We start from the raw sequence: 12,142 nt of genomic DNA on the forward strand, positions 1-12,142 counted from the left end.
CTACTACTTATTCTTATTCCCTATCTTTCTCTCACACAATGGTGGGCATGATTGATGTGTATGCTAAGTAGTTGAGGCATTTGGTTGTGGAGAGTGTATTGGTTAGATCATGGAATCATCTTTGAGCCTTCAAGATTTAGACTATAATGTGGGAAATTTACTTAGCAAGTTCACTACACCTAGAAGCTAGTCTTGTATTCTTTAATTTCTTTGGGTAAAAAGGAGGGATATATGGTTGGTTTGGAGCAAATAATGAGACAAATATGTGAGAGATAGTTGGTTGAGGAGGCCGAAGCTTTTGAAACAATAGAAGTTTTATCCAATATCCCTACTATTGGATTTTTAGCCCAACATTTTAGTTCCATTTTCAAGACAAAAGGTGAAGTCAACTATTGAGATTCTCATAATCTTATCATTTGGCAAAATAGGAGGCTTCTCTACTTGAGTGTAGAATGGATTTGTAAGGAGCTAATCATTTGCAATTGTGACTTGCTTGCTCTAGAACTCACATGCTAGTAAAGGAATGCCAAAATGGAAGAAATTGGTTCATTGGATTGAGATTAAAGAGATTACAATAGGTTAGATTAGCGGTAAATACAAAACACAAATTAAAAAACCTAAAATATACAAAAATGCAAAAACTCTTCTTATTACCAGATTATGCATTGTTTACATGGGCTAGATTGGCATCACAAAATGTTAAGTTAAGAGGAACAAGGTTTCAGGCAAGTTCTTGAACGTTAGGCTTCCCAAGTAATAAAACTATTGAATAAGGGGTGGCACTCATCATACAAGCTCCAACTCATTAGACATATTCAATCAATCTAACCATGAAAATTTGTAATGTGCCGATCTAAGAAGTCTATCAAGGGAAATGCCATCCCGATTCCCTTGGAATATTGCAGACTTTGCTACCTAGGGTGCTTGAATCTACCTTACAGGGGAAGTTCTACCCATTCCCATGAGGATTGACCTAAAAATAAGGTCTCTAAATAATGTTAAGGTCAGCTTAATAGTTTATAGTGTCAACAGGGGTAGTTGCTTGTGCAAATCAACTCAAACCAAAGCAGACTTGTATTGCACTTGATTCAAAGTGAATGAGAAACAAGGGGGAGCTAGCACATTGACCCCTCTACCCATAATGCAAAGTCTCACCCAAGTCCCCTAAAATGTCACAAGGTTAGCTCTATAGCAATTTTTTATAACAATCATTGTCAAACCCTTCTTAATTTCTCCTAATCTATCATTCTTAAGGGAAAGCCTCTCACCTTACCAAGACCTCCCAACCAAAGGATGAATCTATCACATCCACCCTCCCCCTTCCTTTTTCATGACAGGGTTCCTTAATTGTCTAATTGCCTAGCATATTTAAATTGACACACAAAAATAGATTTGTTGATTATCCCACTAGACACAAGCTTTATTCATGTAATTTAGTCACACAACATGAAAACAATTTGAAGACAATCTTCTCAAAAAAATATTTGTTTATTTCAATTGGATAAAAAAATTTCATTCACATCAAATCAATTGTGTGTATAGGACTAGCCTTGGGGGATGCCTATAGTGTATCCAAGCTCAACTTGGTTTAATTCAAATCCTAATTAGAATGCACAAGCACAAACAATCTTTTCCAATACATTAAACAATCCTTGAGATGCAATTTATGCAACTTGGAATTTGCTCTAGGTAGCATCCTTCCAACTTGAAGTTCAATCGGTCTTGTAGAGATTGTTGTAAACTTAGAGAAAAGTGTTTATTCTTGCCTTCAAAGTCCTTTGTTACCCTAAGGCCTTTAAATACAAACTTGATCTCTATTCTTGAGAATCTCTAGTTCTCTAACTTGAAATACTTAAAGGTCATCAAAAGATCTTGCAAATTATAATCTCTTGAAGAGTCTAGGGTTTAGTTTCCATGATTTGTAAGGCTACAAATATCCTCTTTATGTGAGAATATAGGGTATGGATAATCCCTTTTCTTTTTAACAAATCAATTTACTTAATCACCCTTATCTCTTAATGTTACGAATTTCATCATTGTCAAGGAAAAAGACTAGTGTTTCCGATGACCAAATTGAGTAAGCTCATAGGTCATATTATACTTGTCCTAACCTACTTAAGGCTAGCTTTACCTTCTCCTATCTTAGATGAAGGTACCATCAATTTAATTTCCTATCTTCAAATTAATCCCATATCTTTGTTGATAGTAATTTATATCAACTTTTGTATCTTAGCATCTAGAGATTTTATCTGATATTCATTGCAAAGGAAATGCTCCTTATGGAAACTCCCCTCCAAGATGCTCATAAATGGGGTGGCTATAGGTATAGCTTAATCTATTGAGATATAGTAGCAAATTTACTAGCTATGGTCTTGAAATGTATTACGAGCACAATGAGGAAAACCTAGGCTTGGTTCAATGTAGGTGTGGGGCATCACTTGCATGCACGATCTCATTCCCAACTCCTGTGCTCCCAACTCTAACATTTGTTTGTGTTGGGGCCATCGTACACGAGCTCTACACTTCATCACACATCCTTCTCCTTATGCTCTTCATCAATCTTAAAATCCAAGCATCCAAATAGGACAAGGCAAGGAGAAGGCAAGGATAGTAGTGGTGATGTTGAAGAAGGTGGCAATTGTGGTTCAAAAGAGGAGATAATAACATTGATTTTTTAGAAGAATGGAAGAGGGGGCAACAAATCTTCCCAAAGGTGAGGAAAGGGTGATCACATCAAGGATGATCCGTGGAAGGGAGATGGTGATGAACAAGGAATCTCAAAGGGGTTAAGAGATTAGGGTGATAGGCTTCTCTTGCACTGGACACAAGGATCTTAGAGGGTGGTGGATGGAGGATCCGATTGTGAGGGAAATGGTTGGATTGGAGTGGATGCTCTCTCTCTCTCTCTCTCTCTCTCTCTCTCTCTCTCTCTCTCTCTCTCTCTCTCTCTCTCTCTCTCTCTCTCTCTCTCTCTCTCTCTCTCTCTCTCTCTCTCTCAATGGTCTTAGTGTTGTGCAATATAGTCCGTGATTGATCACTTCTAATCTCAAGGTGAGGAAAAGAGGAAAATATAAATTATGTTAATCATAATGGTATTGTAGTCATGAACTATGACGTGATGATGCCAACAAAGATTACAATAGTGGTGTGACAATTGTTACAACTCTCTCTCTATCTCATGAAGAAGATGATGAGTTGATGATCTATTTGATGCCCAATTTGTTGATCCATTCAATGCTCAATTCAACGATGGCCATGGTCCAATGAAGTGTTCAATGAGGTTGATGACGATAAAGTTCTTTGAAAATGGTGGTTGGAGAAAAAAAAGAAGAGAATTTTTAGGGTTTTTATTAACCTTTGTGTTATAAACCCCCCCCCCCCCCCCAACTAGTCTTTGTTCATGTGCAAAGGGCAAGGATATTACATCCTCTCCCCCTTAGAGGAATCAAGATTGTTCTCATCTCAAGAGAAATTGGGTATATTATTCTCTAGAGTATGGTATATTTTAGGGCCTATGGGTTATGAACCAATGCACTTCCACTACAATACTCAAATTACACACAAGCATTTAAATTCTAGAGTGATTTAATTAATTCAAAATTTATTATATTACAGTGTATTTTGGCTCGATTGTTGTTACAATAGGGCCCATCACAAGTATAAGGCTTATTACATGTCATAATGATATTTCTAGGGTTTCTATTCATCCTTATCGTCCTTAAGGGAAAATCTCTCGGCTTACCAAGACCACCCAACCAATGACAAATCCATTAGAGATCCACCCTCTTGCTTCCTTTTTGTGACAGGATTGCTTAATTGTCTAATTAACTAAAATATTTAATTGGATATATAAAAATATGTACCTTAATTACCTCACTAAGCACTAGGTCCATTCATGTAATTTAGTCGCATAACAAAAAACAATTTGAAGACTATATTCTCAAAAAAATTCTTTGTTTTAATTGGATAACATTATTTTATTTATATCAAATCAATCATTCATATAGAACTTTGTTTGAAAGCAATACCACCAATCCACCCTCAACTAACATCGAGGCCATCTAGAAAAGCCATAGTGTGCTCACATGGAGGTAGACTAGTCCTCGATGTCTAAGGAATTTATAGCCAAAACCTCTCTAGCACTCTCATCATCTCCTAGCTAACATTTAATCCCCCAATGAAGAGACACATCTAAAGTTGATCCTAGTATTCGAAGTGGACAAGAGTAGCTTTGTGAAGGGCTGTCATGACTAGCCTTGGGGGAGCCCTAGCATGTATCCAAGCTCAACGTAGTTTAATACGAACCCTAAATAGAATACACAAGCACAAACAACCTTTTTCAATGCATAAAACAATGCTTGAGATGCAATTTATGTAACTTGGAATTTTCTCTAGGGGAAATTTTGATGGTTGTGTGAGATACATGCTAAGGTTTATTTGAGAGCACATATCATAGTATGAGAGAGAGGGAGGGAGGGAGGGAGGGAGAAAGAAAGTGTTCTCAACAAGTTTCATAAAACTTTATGATGTCATTGCAACTACCATTTAGATTGGATCAAAGTCTAGGGCTTGGGTTGTAGCTTTGGTTCATAGAGATAGAGAAGGGTGTATGTTTAGAAGAAAAAGCATATAAGAAGAGATTGATTTGAAGTACTCAACAATGATTTTTCATGATGATATAACTCTATGTGTCTGAGTATGTGTGTGTGCATGCGTGCACATACTTTTAATGCACAAAGCAAGCCATTCATGTGTTTTGGGAGCAAGAAAAGTAATCATGGGAGATTGGTGATACCCACATGCCATTTGTCTTTTTTGTGAGCAAAAGAAAGCAATCAGGAATTTTTTTGGCAAAGGAAAGGAGTCATGCAATAATGTAATTACTTCCCTTACAACTACACAAAGCACAGGTAGGAGGCCTATCTTGGCCATACTAGCTAGTATGGCTTAACAAAATATACCTTAAAGGCTTTGACTTCCACTTTGTCATGTGATGTATCATGTGATGTATGTTCAATATTTGCTAAAAGATCCTTTGTATTTAAATTGATTAGCCTGATTCTATTAGCTCCACCCAAAATATCAAGATAGTTTTGTTGTTTGAAATAGCCATCCTACTCAAAGTGAGCCAAGGTGTTTATCTTTTTCTTTCCAATATTGTATAGCAATCTAATGGGATCATAGTTTTATCCCAACCATTTTAAAGCTTCCATGTATTATTATGTGAATTTTTCCTCCATTTAAGATATTCAAAATTCACTTTATAATTAGATAACTGCTTCACCTTCCTAAGCCTTTTGAGTCTACCTTGTTTCCTAAGGGAAAGCATCCAAGAAATCCCTAGTGCCATTTTCATGAGACAGCATCTTCTATTGTTCTCTTCATTGATCAAATGATTATGTACCATCATTTTTCTTAAGAACTATATGTATTTTTTCCACCAAAAATATACACATTTGCTAAATGAAATTATTTCGGTTTCCTAACAATTTCTTGAAAAAAAAATCTTTTTTAGGATGATTATTTATCATAATCATTCTCTCTCCAAACACAATATTTATTTCTGCATGAGTTGTTGGAACCTTTGGGTGTCTTCTCTATGAGTAACTCTTGATTTGAACTAAGGAATGGAACTTGAATTAGAGCAAAATCTCTCTATCGCATTATTTGTGTTTTGCTTTGCTATTTGAGAATTCTAAAAGAAAGACCTTGCATCTCTCAAAAGAAAATGAGCATGTGTCTTGATTGAGAGATTTCGAGAAAGATAATTGGACCACCTTGCTCAACAACTACATTTGCTTGATCAACCTTTCTAATCCTCCAACACAATGGCCCTTTACGAGCTAAAAGCACAAGATAGTGCCACTACTATCTCAAAAACATTATATCTTATCACAAAGAAAAAAGGTGAGGGGATGCACAAGGGGGGAAGAGAGAGAGAGAGAGAGAGAGAGAGAGAGAGAGAGAGAGTACCTATTCTGAAAGAAAATATAATCTAAATACTAGCGCTCTTTTCCAAACAACCATTAGACCATCAAGGTAATATGTTAGCAAGTTGTAACTAAGAAAATAAGGTAATATTGTCTATTAGACCATCAAGGTGTTAAAAATGCTCAATGCCTCACCCTTGTAAGGTGTTACCAATGATCCATGGTGCTTTTTTGTGGATCCTAACTTGGATGTCAAATCTATGTGATTGAATGGCAAAAAGGTGGCCTTTGTAAATCTAACCTTTGGATTGTAGTTAAGCTCAAGCTCATAGCAATTCTCACACTACATCAACATATGGAACGTGAGGCATGGTAGTCAACAAGGACTCCTATTTTGTATCCCTTAGGCCATGGAGGCAACGTGGGGCTTGATGATAACACCTCTAGCTTAATGATATGCAAATATTTCTTTGGCAAAGGTCAATAAGTATGTGGATTACGCCAACTTGACCACTTTCGTAGACTATAAAAAGACCCCTCGAAACCACGACCAATACCATTCACTCAGTGCCATCATTCTATCAATTTGTTTGCAATTAAGGAAATTTCAAGTCTTGTCCAATTTGTTATATGCACTCTCTATTCTTTGCCCAGATTCTATTCATTCTATCAGGTAATTTTACACCGGAAACACTTTTCTAAGTAAAATTCAACTCTCAAAGCACAAGATCTTGCATGTTAGCTTAGGCCAAATTGAACACTGATGTATGTATCTTGCATATAGAGTTTTATAAGAAAAGTACCTTTTGTTCTACTCACTTTGGTGCCACTACAGAAAGCTATATTGCATGCTTACTCGAATTTCGACTTCTATGCTGCTACCCACGCCTTCATCTCTTTCATGTTAGTTACACGTGCAGTCTTTGCACCCACAGTGTGAAATTCAAGCTTCCAAACACAGGGGTTAGTACTCGCGAAACCTGCCTGTATCATTATAAATGTTACACATTAGAATATATGCGGCAGCCGACTCAGGCTCTACACACACTGCATGATCAAAAGCCAATCTTCCAAGTTCTACCATGCCATGAATACGACAAGTTCCAAGTAAACACGACCAAACAGTTCGATCAGCGTCCATGGGTGTTCCCCATAAAAGCTTTTCGACCCAGTCAAAATTACCGGCCCGTCCCAGGAGGTCTAGAAGGACAACATAATGCTTCAACTCTAAACACGTCTCTCTCTTTCCAGCCATGCATTCAAAACACTCAGCACCTTGATCAACAAGACCTGCATGGCTGCAAGTCACCAGAAGGGATAGAGATGTAATGTCGCCTGGCTGACAACCTGCACGGCTCATCTCCTCAAACAGAACAAAGCTTGCTACAGAATTTCCTCCTCGAGCAAAACCAGCAATACAAGCACTCCATGACACAATATCTGGCCAGAGCAATTGATCGAGGACTGACTGCATATCTGCCATGCTTGCACAGCTCCCATATGTAGATAGAAGCGTGTTCACTACAATCGGATTGAAATCATAACCACTTGAAACAATAACAAAGTGAAGTTGCCAACAAGTATCCACACTTCCAGTTTCACCACACGCTTGTAGAACACAAATGACTGTGACACCATCCAAAACTGCATGCTCCTCTTGCATCTGAGCATACAAGTTCAAAGCCTTCTCAGCTTCACCCCACTGCACGTATGCAGATAACAATGCATTCCATGAAACAACATTACGAAAGGTTAATGACTTGAACATGATTTCGGCTTCTGCAATGATTCCACTCTTGCCATACATATTAACAACCAAATTAGCTACAAAAACATCTGAACCGAAACCCTTCTTTTGTGCATCAGCTTGTAATGCACAACCAACTTCCAAAAAGAAATTCTGAGCAGCCTCCCCAATTATGTAAGTAAATTCTGTCCTCTCCAAAATTGTACCACATAATTGGAGAGCAATTGCAAAAGCATGCCGGTCTGGACTGATACCCTCTTCTTGCATGTGCCTATATAACCAGAAGGCCGTAAGTTCTTGGTCTTGCTCAGCATACCCTGAAATCATCGTACTCCATGACACAATATCACACTGGGGCAAACCAAGGAACAAGTTCTCAGCTTCCCTCATGCTCCCACATCTGCAATAAAAGCTCAAAAGTGTGTTATAAACAAACACATCTGCCAGAAAGCCTTTCCTTCTCGCATCACTATGCAATGCCTTCCCAATTTCCGCTATCATATTTTTCCTTGATTGCCCTTCCAAAGAAACCCCTTCAATCTCTACAAGGCTAACACATGACTGAATGGTGATTGCAAATGTCTGCTGATCTGCAGTAACACTTCCTTCTTGCATCTGTCTGTACAGTTGCAAAGTTTTCTCTCCTTTTCCCTGATCAACATACACTGAGAGCATTGCATTCCATGATGTGATATCGAGCTTCAAAAACTGGTGAAAAGCTATTTCTGCCTCTACAATGCTTCCACACTTGCTATACATATGTACAAGTGCATTATTCAAAAAGATATCTGAAACAAACCCCTTACTACAAACATCACTGTGTAATGCCCTGCCAATTCCCAAAGGCAGTACTTGTCCTTCCATGAAAGTTATATCTTCCTTTTCTGCCAGGCTACCACAAGACTGAAGGGCCATCATAAAGGTCTGTGGGTTTGGACTCACACCTTCAGTTTGCATGTGTCTAAACAACCTCAATGCCATATGTTCTTGGCCATTCTCTATGTACACGAGCAACATTGCACTCCATGCCACTACATCACAAACAACCAATCTGTTAAACACACACTCAGCTTCAGTGATGCTTCCACCCTTGCCATACAAGCTCAGAAGAGCACTACCAATACGGACATCTGATGCGAAGCCCTCTCTCCTGACAGAAGCATGCAATGCCTGCCCAATTTCTCTTAATCCCATCTTGGTTATTTCTTCATCCATAATGGTGGATCTTCCCTCTTGTACAAGACCCACACATGCTTGAAGAACCATCAAAAACGTCTCTTGGTTTGGCCTTACATTTTCTTCTTCCATCTGCCTGTACAACTGTACAGCTTTTCCATTGTTGTCCTGCTCAACATATGCTGAGAGCATTGCATTCCATGATACAACATTACGTCCAGTTAATCCATCAAAGACCATCTCTGCCTCTGCCAAGCAATCACACTTGCCATATACACTCACAAGTGTGCTACCAATGAAGACATTTGAAGCAGCTCGCTCCCTCCATGCATCCAGGTGCAGGGCCTTACAAGTTTCCAAAGCCATGGTTTTGGCCTCAACAAAAGTAGCCCCTTCCATCTGGGCAAGGCCACCACAAGCTTGTAAGGCAGCAACAAAGGTCTGCTGATCTGGTTGCATACCTTTCTCGAGCATGAAGAGGTAAAACTGTAGACCCTTGTCAAATTGGCCCTGCTTCATATAAGCCAGAAGCATTGCACAAAATGTAACAATATCACACTCAGGTAAGAAACTGAACACGTTCTCAGCTTCCACGATAGCTCCACACTTTCCGTACAAGCTCACAATGGCACTTCCAACAAAAAGGTGTGAAAGAAAACCTTCCCATTTGGCTTGGGAATGCAATGCTTGGCCAATCTCTAAAGGAAGTGTGGTCTGTGCGAGTGGTTCCTGAACAGCACGTGTCTCTGCATTATCCACAAGGGCAATACAGGATTGAAGAACAATGACAAACGTCTGTTGATCTGGAGTCACATTTTCGTCTTGCATCTGTCTAAACAATTGCAGAGCCTTATAAAAGCGGCCCTGCTTCACATATGCTGACAGCATTACGTTCCATGAGACAAGATCACGCTGGGACAAATTTATAAAGACATCCTCCATTTCCAAACTGCTTCCACATGTAGCATACACACTCGTGAGTGAGTTATTAATGAAGAGATCTGAATCGAAACCCTTGGAGCAGGCATCAGCGTGAAGAATTCTAGCCTCATTGAGATTCGATATGCTGCTACAAGCTTTAAGAAGGCTGACAAAGGTGTACTTGTCGGGTTCCACACCATCTGCCAACATAAATTGATGCATTCTCAATGCTTCTGAACCTTGTCCGCACTCGGTATAAGCAGAAATCAAGGCTGTCCAAGAGAAAACGGTACGAATCGGTAGTGCAGAAAACACACGGGAAGCTTCTTCGAGGGCACCGCATTTGGCCAATGTGACAGCCAAGTAGTCACCAAGGGCGCCATGGACGAACTTCCTGTGAGCAAGGAGATGGGCATGCAATTGCTTGACCAGCAAAAGGACCTTTTTCTTGTGACATAGCTTCAGAAGTGCGAGATAAGCACGGTCTGACAGTCGCTGATCACGGTGTGAAAGCCAGTAATTGGAAGCCTTGACAACCTGCCCTTCGTTGCAGAGATCTTGTAGCTGAGCTTCTATGGTAGACATGCCGCCACCATCTTGAGGATGGCAAACCAAAGAGAAGAACCTCCATGCTGGAGGGGGCTTGTCTGGATCGCTCCACCAGAGGAGGGAGCCAGCCCCTCTGAAGATGCGCTTGTGTGGACGTTGATGGGAGGGAGCTTCCATGTCCATCCGTGAGCGTACATGGAGGACGTCCCATGCCTGTCGCTTGTGGGGGCCGGCCATGTCCTCCGCTCTCGGAACTCGGAGTCATCCCTGCGAACAATCATCACGGGGCTTCCTTGACAAGGCGTTTCTAATTTATACGGCCAAACAAAACACAATGATTTTATTCAATTTTAATCACTATTATAAACGAACATTTATTGTTATAGTAAAACAATAGGAGTTTATTTGTATTAGTTATGATGAACATTAATTATATTAATAAGGGAGGCTAATGAGCATACGGGCAAGAGGGGGTAATAAAGAGCAATAAAGCCCCCTTATAATGACCTGGAGATGCCACCTGACACATGGGGGCTCCATCCCTCGTGTCTATGGTAAGGGGGGGTCTTTAAGGAGGGGAGAGTGGTGATCGACGGCCCCCTTTTTGCCCCCATCACATCCGATCATCTGGGCCGTCGATCACCGTTGACTGCGAAATTCAATTGTGAGAATGTCTTGTCTCCCAAGTGCCCGGCTCGCAAGTGCTCTGCTTCGAATCTGCCGGCCCCGAAAATGTCCGGCCTCGCGCGTGGCCTCTCCGAATGTGCCCGACTTTGGAAGTGCCCGGCCCAAAATGTGCCCGGTTCCGAATGTGCCCAGATCTTGGCGTGCCCGGCCTCGGGAGTGCCGCTGCCGCGAGCTTTGCATGTGGCAAAAAAGCCAGCCATTCTCATGGTTTGGAGAGCGTCGCGCGTGTGGAAGTTCGAGGGGATTTTGCAGGGAATCGGAAGGATGCTGTGAAAGGGGGAAAGCATCATCGAGGTGCCAGTCCTGGGATTAGAGGTGGTGCAAGCCACGAACTCCTATATCATGGACATTGACGATGGAGCAGCAGCAGAAGGGTGGTGCGCGTAAACTCTGGAGCAAGGAGTGTCGACCCTCAGTATCGACGGCCTGCGAGACGAGAATTTGCTCAGGTGAGTTCCTCTATAGCTCTGATGCATGTGGCGTCAGCATCCCTCGAGGCACCCCAAGCACGCTCACCAATGAAGCTCCGATCACAAGGGTAACAATCACCATCTCCTAAGCAAGCCATGCATGTGGCCTCACCATCTCCCGACGTACCCCAAGTCCCCTCGCCAAGGAAGCTCCGATCGCAAGGGCAAGAAGCCATGCATGTGGCATCACCATCTCCTCAGCTAGCCATGCATGCAGCATCACCATCCCCCGAGACACCCCAAGTGCCATTGCCAAGGAAGCTCCAATCGCAAGGGGAACAAACCATGCACGTGCCATCACCACTCTCCCCTCAGCCAGTCATGCATGTGGCATCGCCATCTCCTGAGACACCCCACGTGCCCTCACCAAGGAAGCTCCGCTCTGGCAAGTTTGTTCCTGTGCGCAAATTTGTGGTGCCACCGGCTCCCAGAAAGCAAGCAAAGGCGCAACAATCTCCAACCAAGAAACGACTGCCATTTGTTCACATCAATCGGATGCTTTCAAGGAAGTTCACTTGTAAGTTTTTATTTTTCACATGTAAGTGGTTTCAATTTATTTTAGCACCGAGGTTTTGCATTGCCTAAACAACAGTTAACCATGATGCAGGTACGGAAGAGCCTGCAGACGATCTTGCCCAAGAAGAGGATCCTATCCCTGACAG

At 41.2% G+C, this 12,142-nt stretch overlaps 1 protein-coding gene across 1 annotated transcript; it reads right to left on the reverse strand.

Moving 5' to 3' along the window:
* Positions 1 to 6,178: 6,178 nt before the first annotated feature.
* LOC148009770 (pentatricopeptide repeat-containing protein At4g39952, mitochondrial-like) lies at positions 6,179 to 10,615 on the reverse strand. The gene has a single exon (XM_087673150.1). The coding sequence runs from the start codon at positions 10,558 to 10,560 to the stop codon at positions 6,895 to 6,897; it is 3,666 nt and encodes a 1,221-aa protein (XP_087529276.1). The 5' UTR covers positions 10,561 to 10,615; the 3' UTR covers positions 6,179 to 6,894.
* Positions 10,616 to 12,142: the final 1,527 nt, after the last annotated feature.

The sequence above is a fragment of the Lygodium microphyllum genome, chromosome 30 (assembly GCF_053477565.2).
Source record: "Lygodium microphyllum isolate KBCC chromosome 30, Lygodium_microphyllum_v1.1.10, whole genome shotgun sequence".
Taxonomy (NCBI): domain Eukaryota; kingdom Viridiplantae; phylum Streptophyta; class Polypodiopsida; order Schizaeales; family Lygodiaceae; genus Lygodium; species Lygodium microphyllum.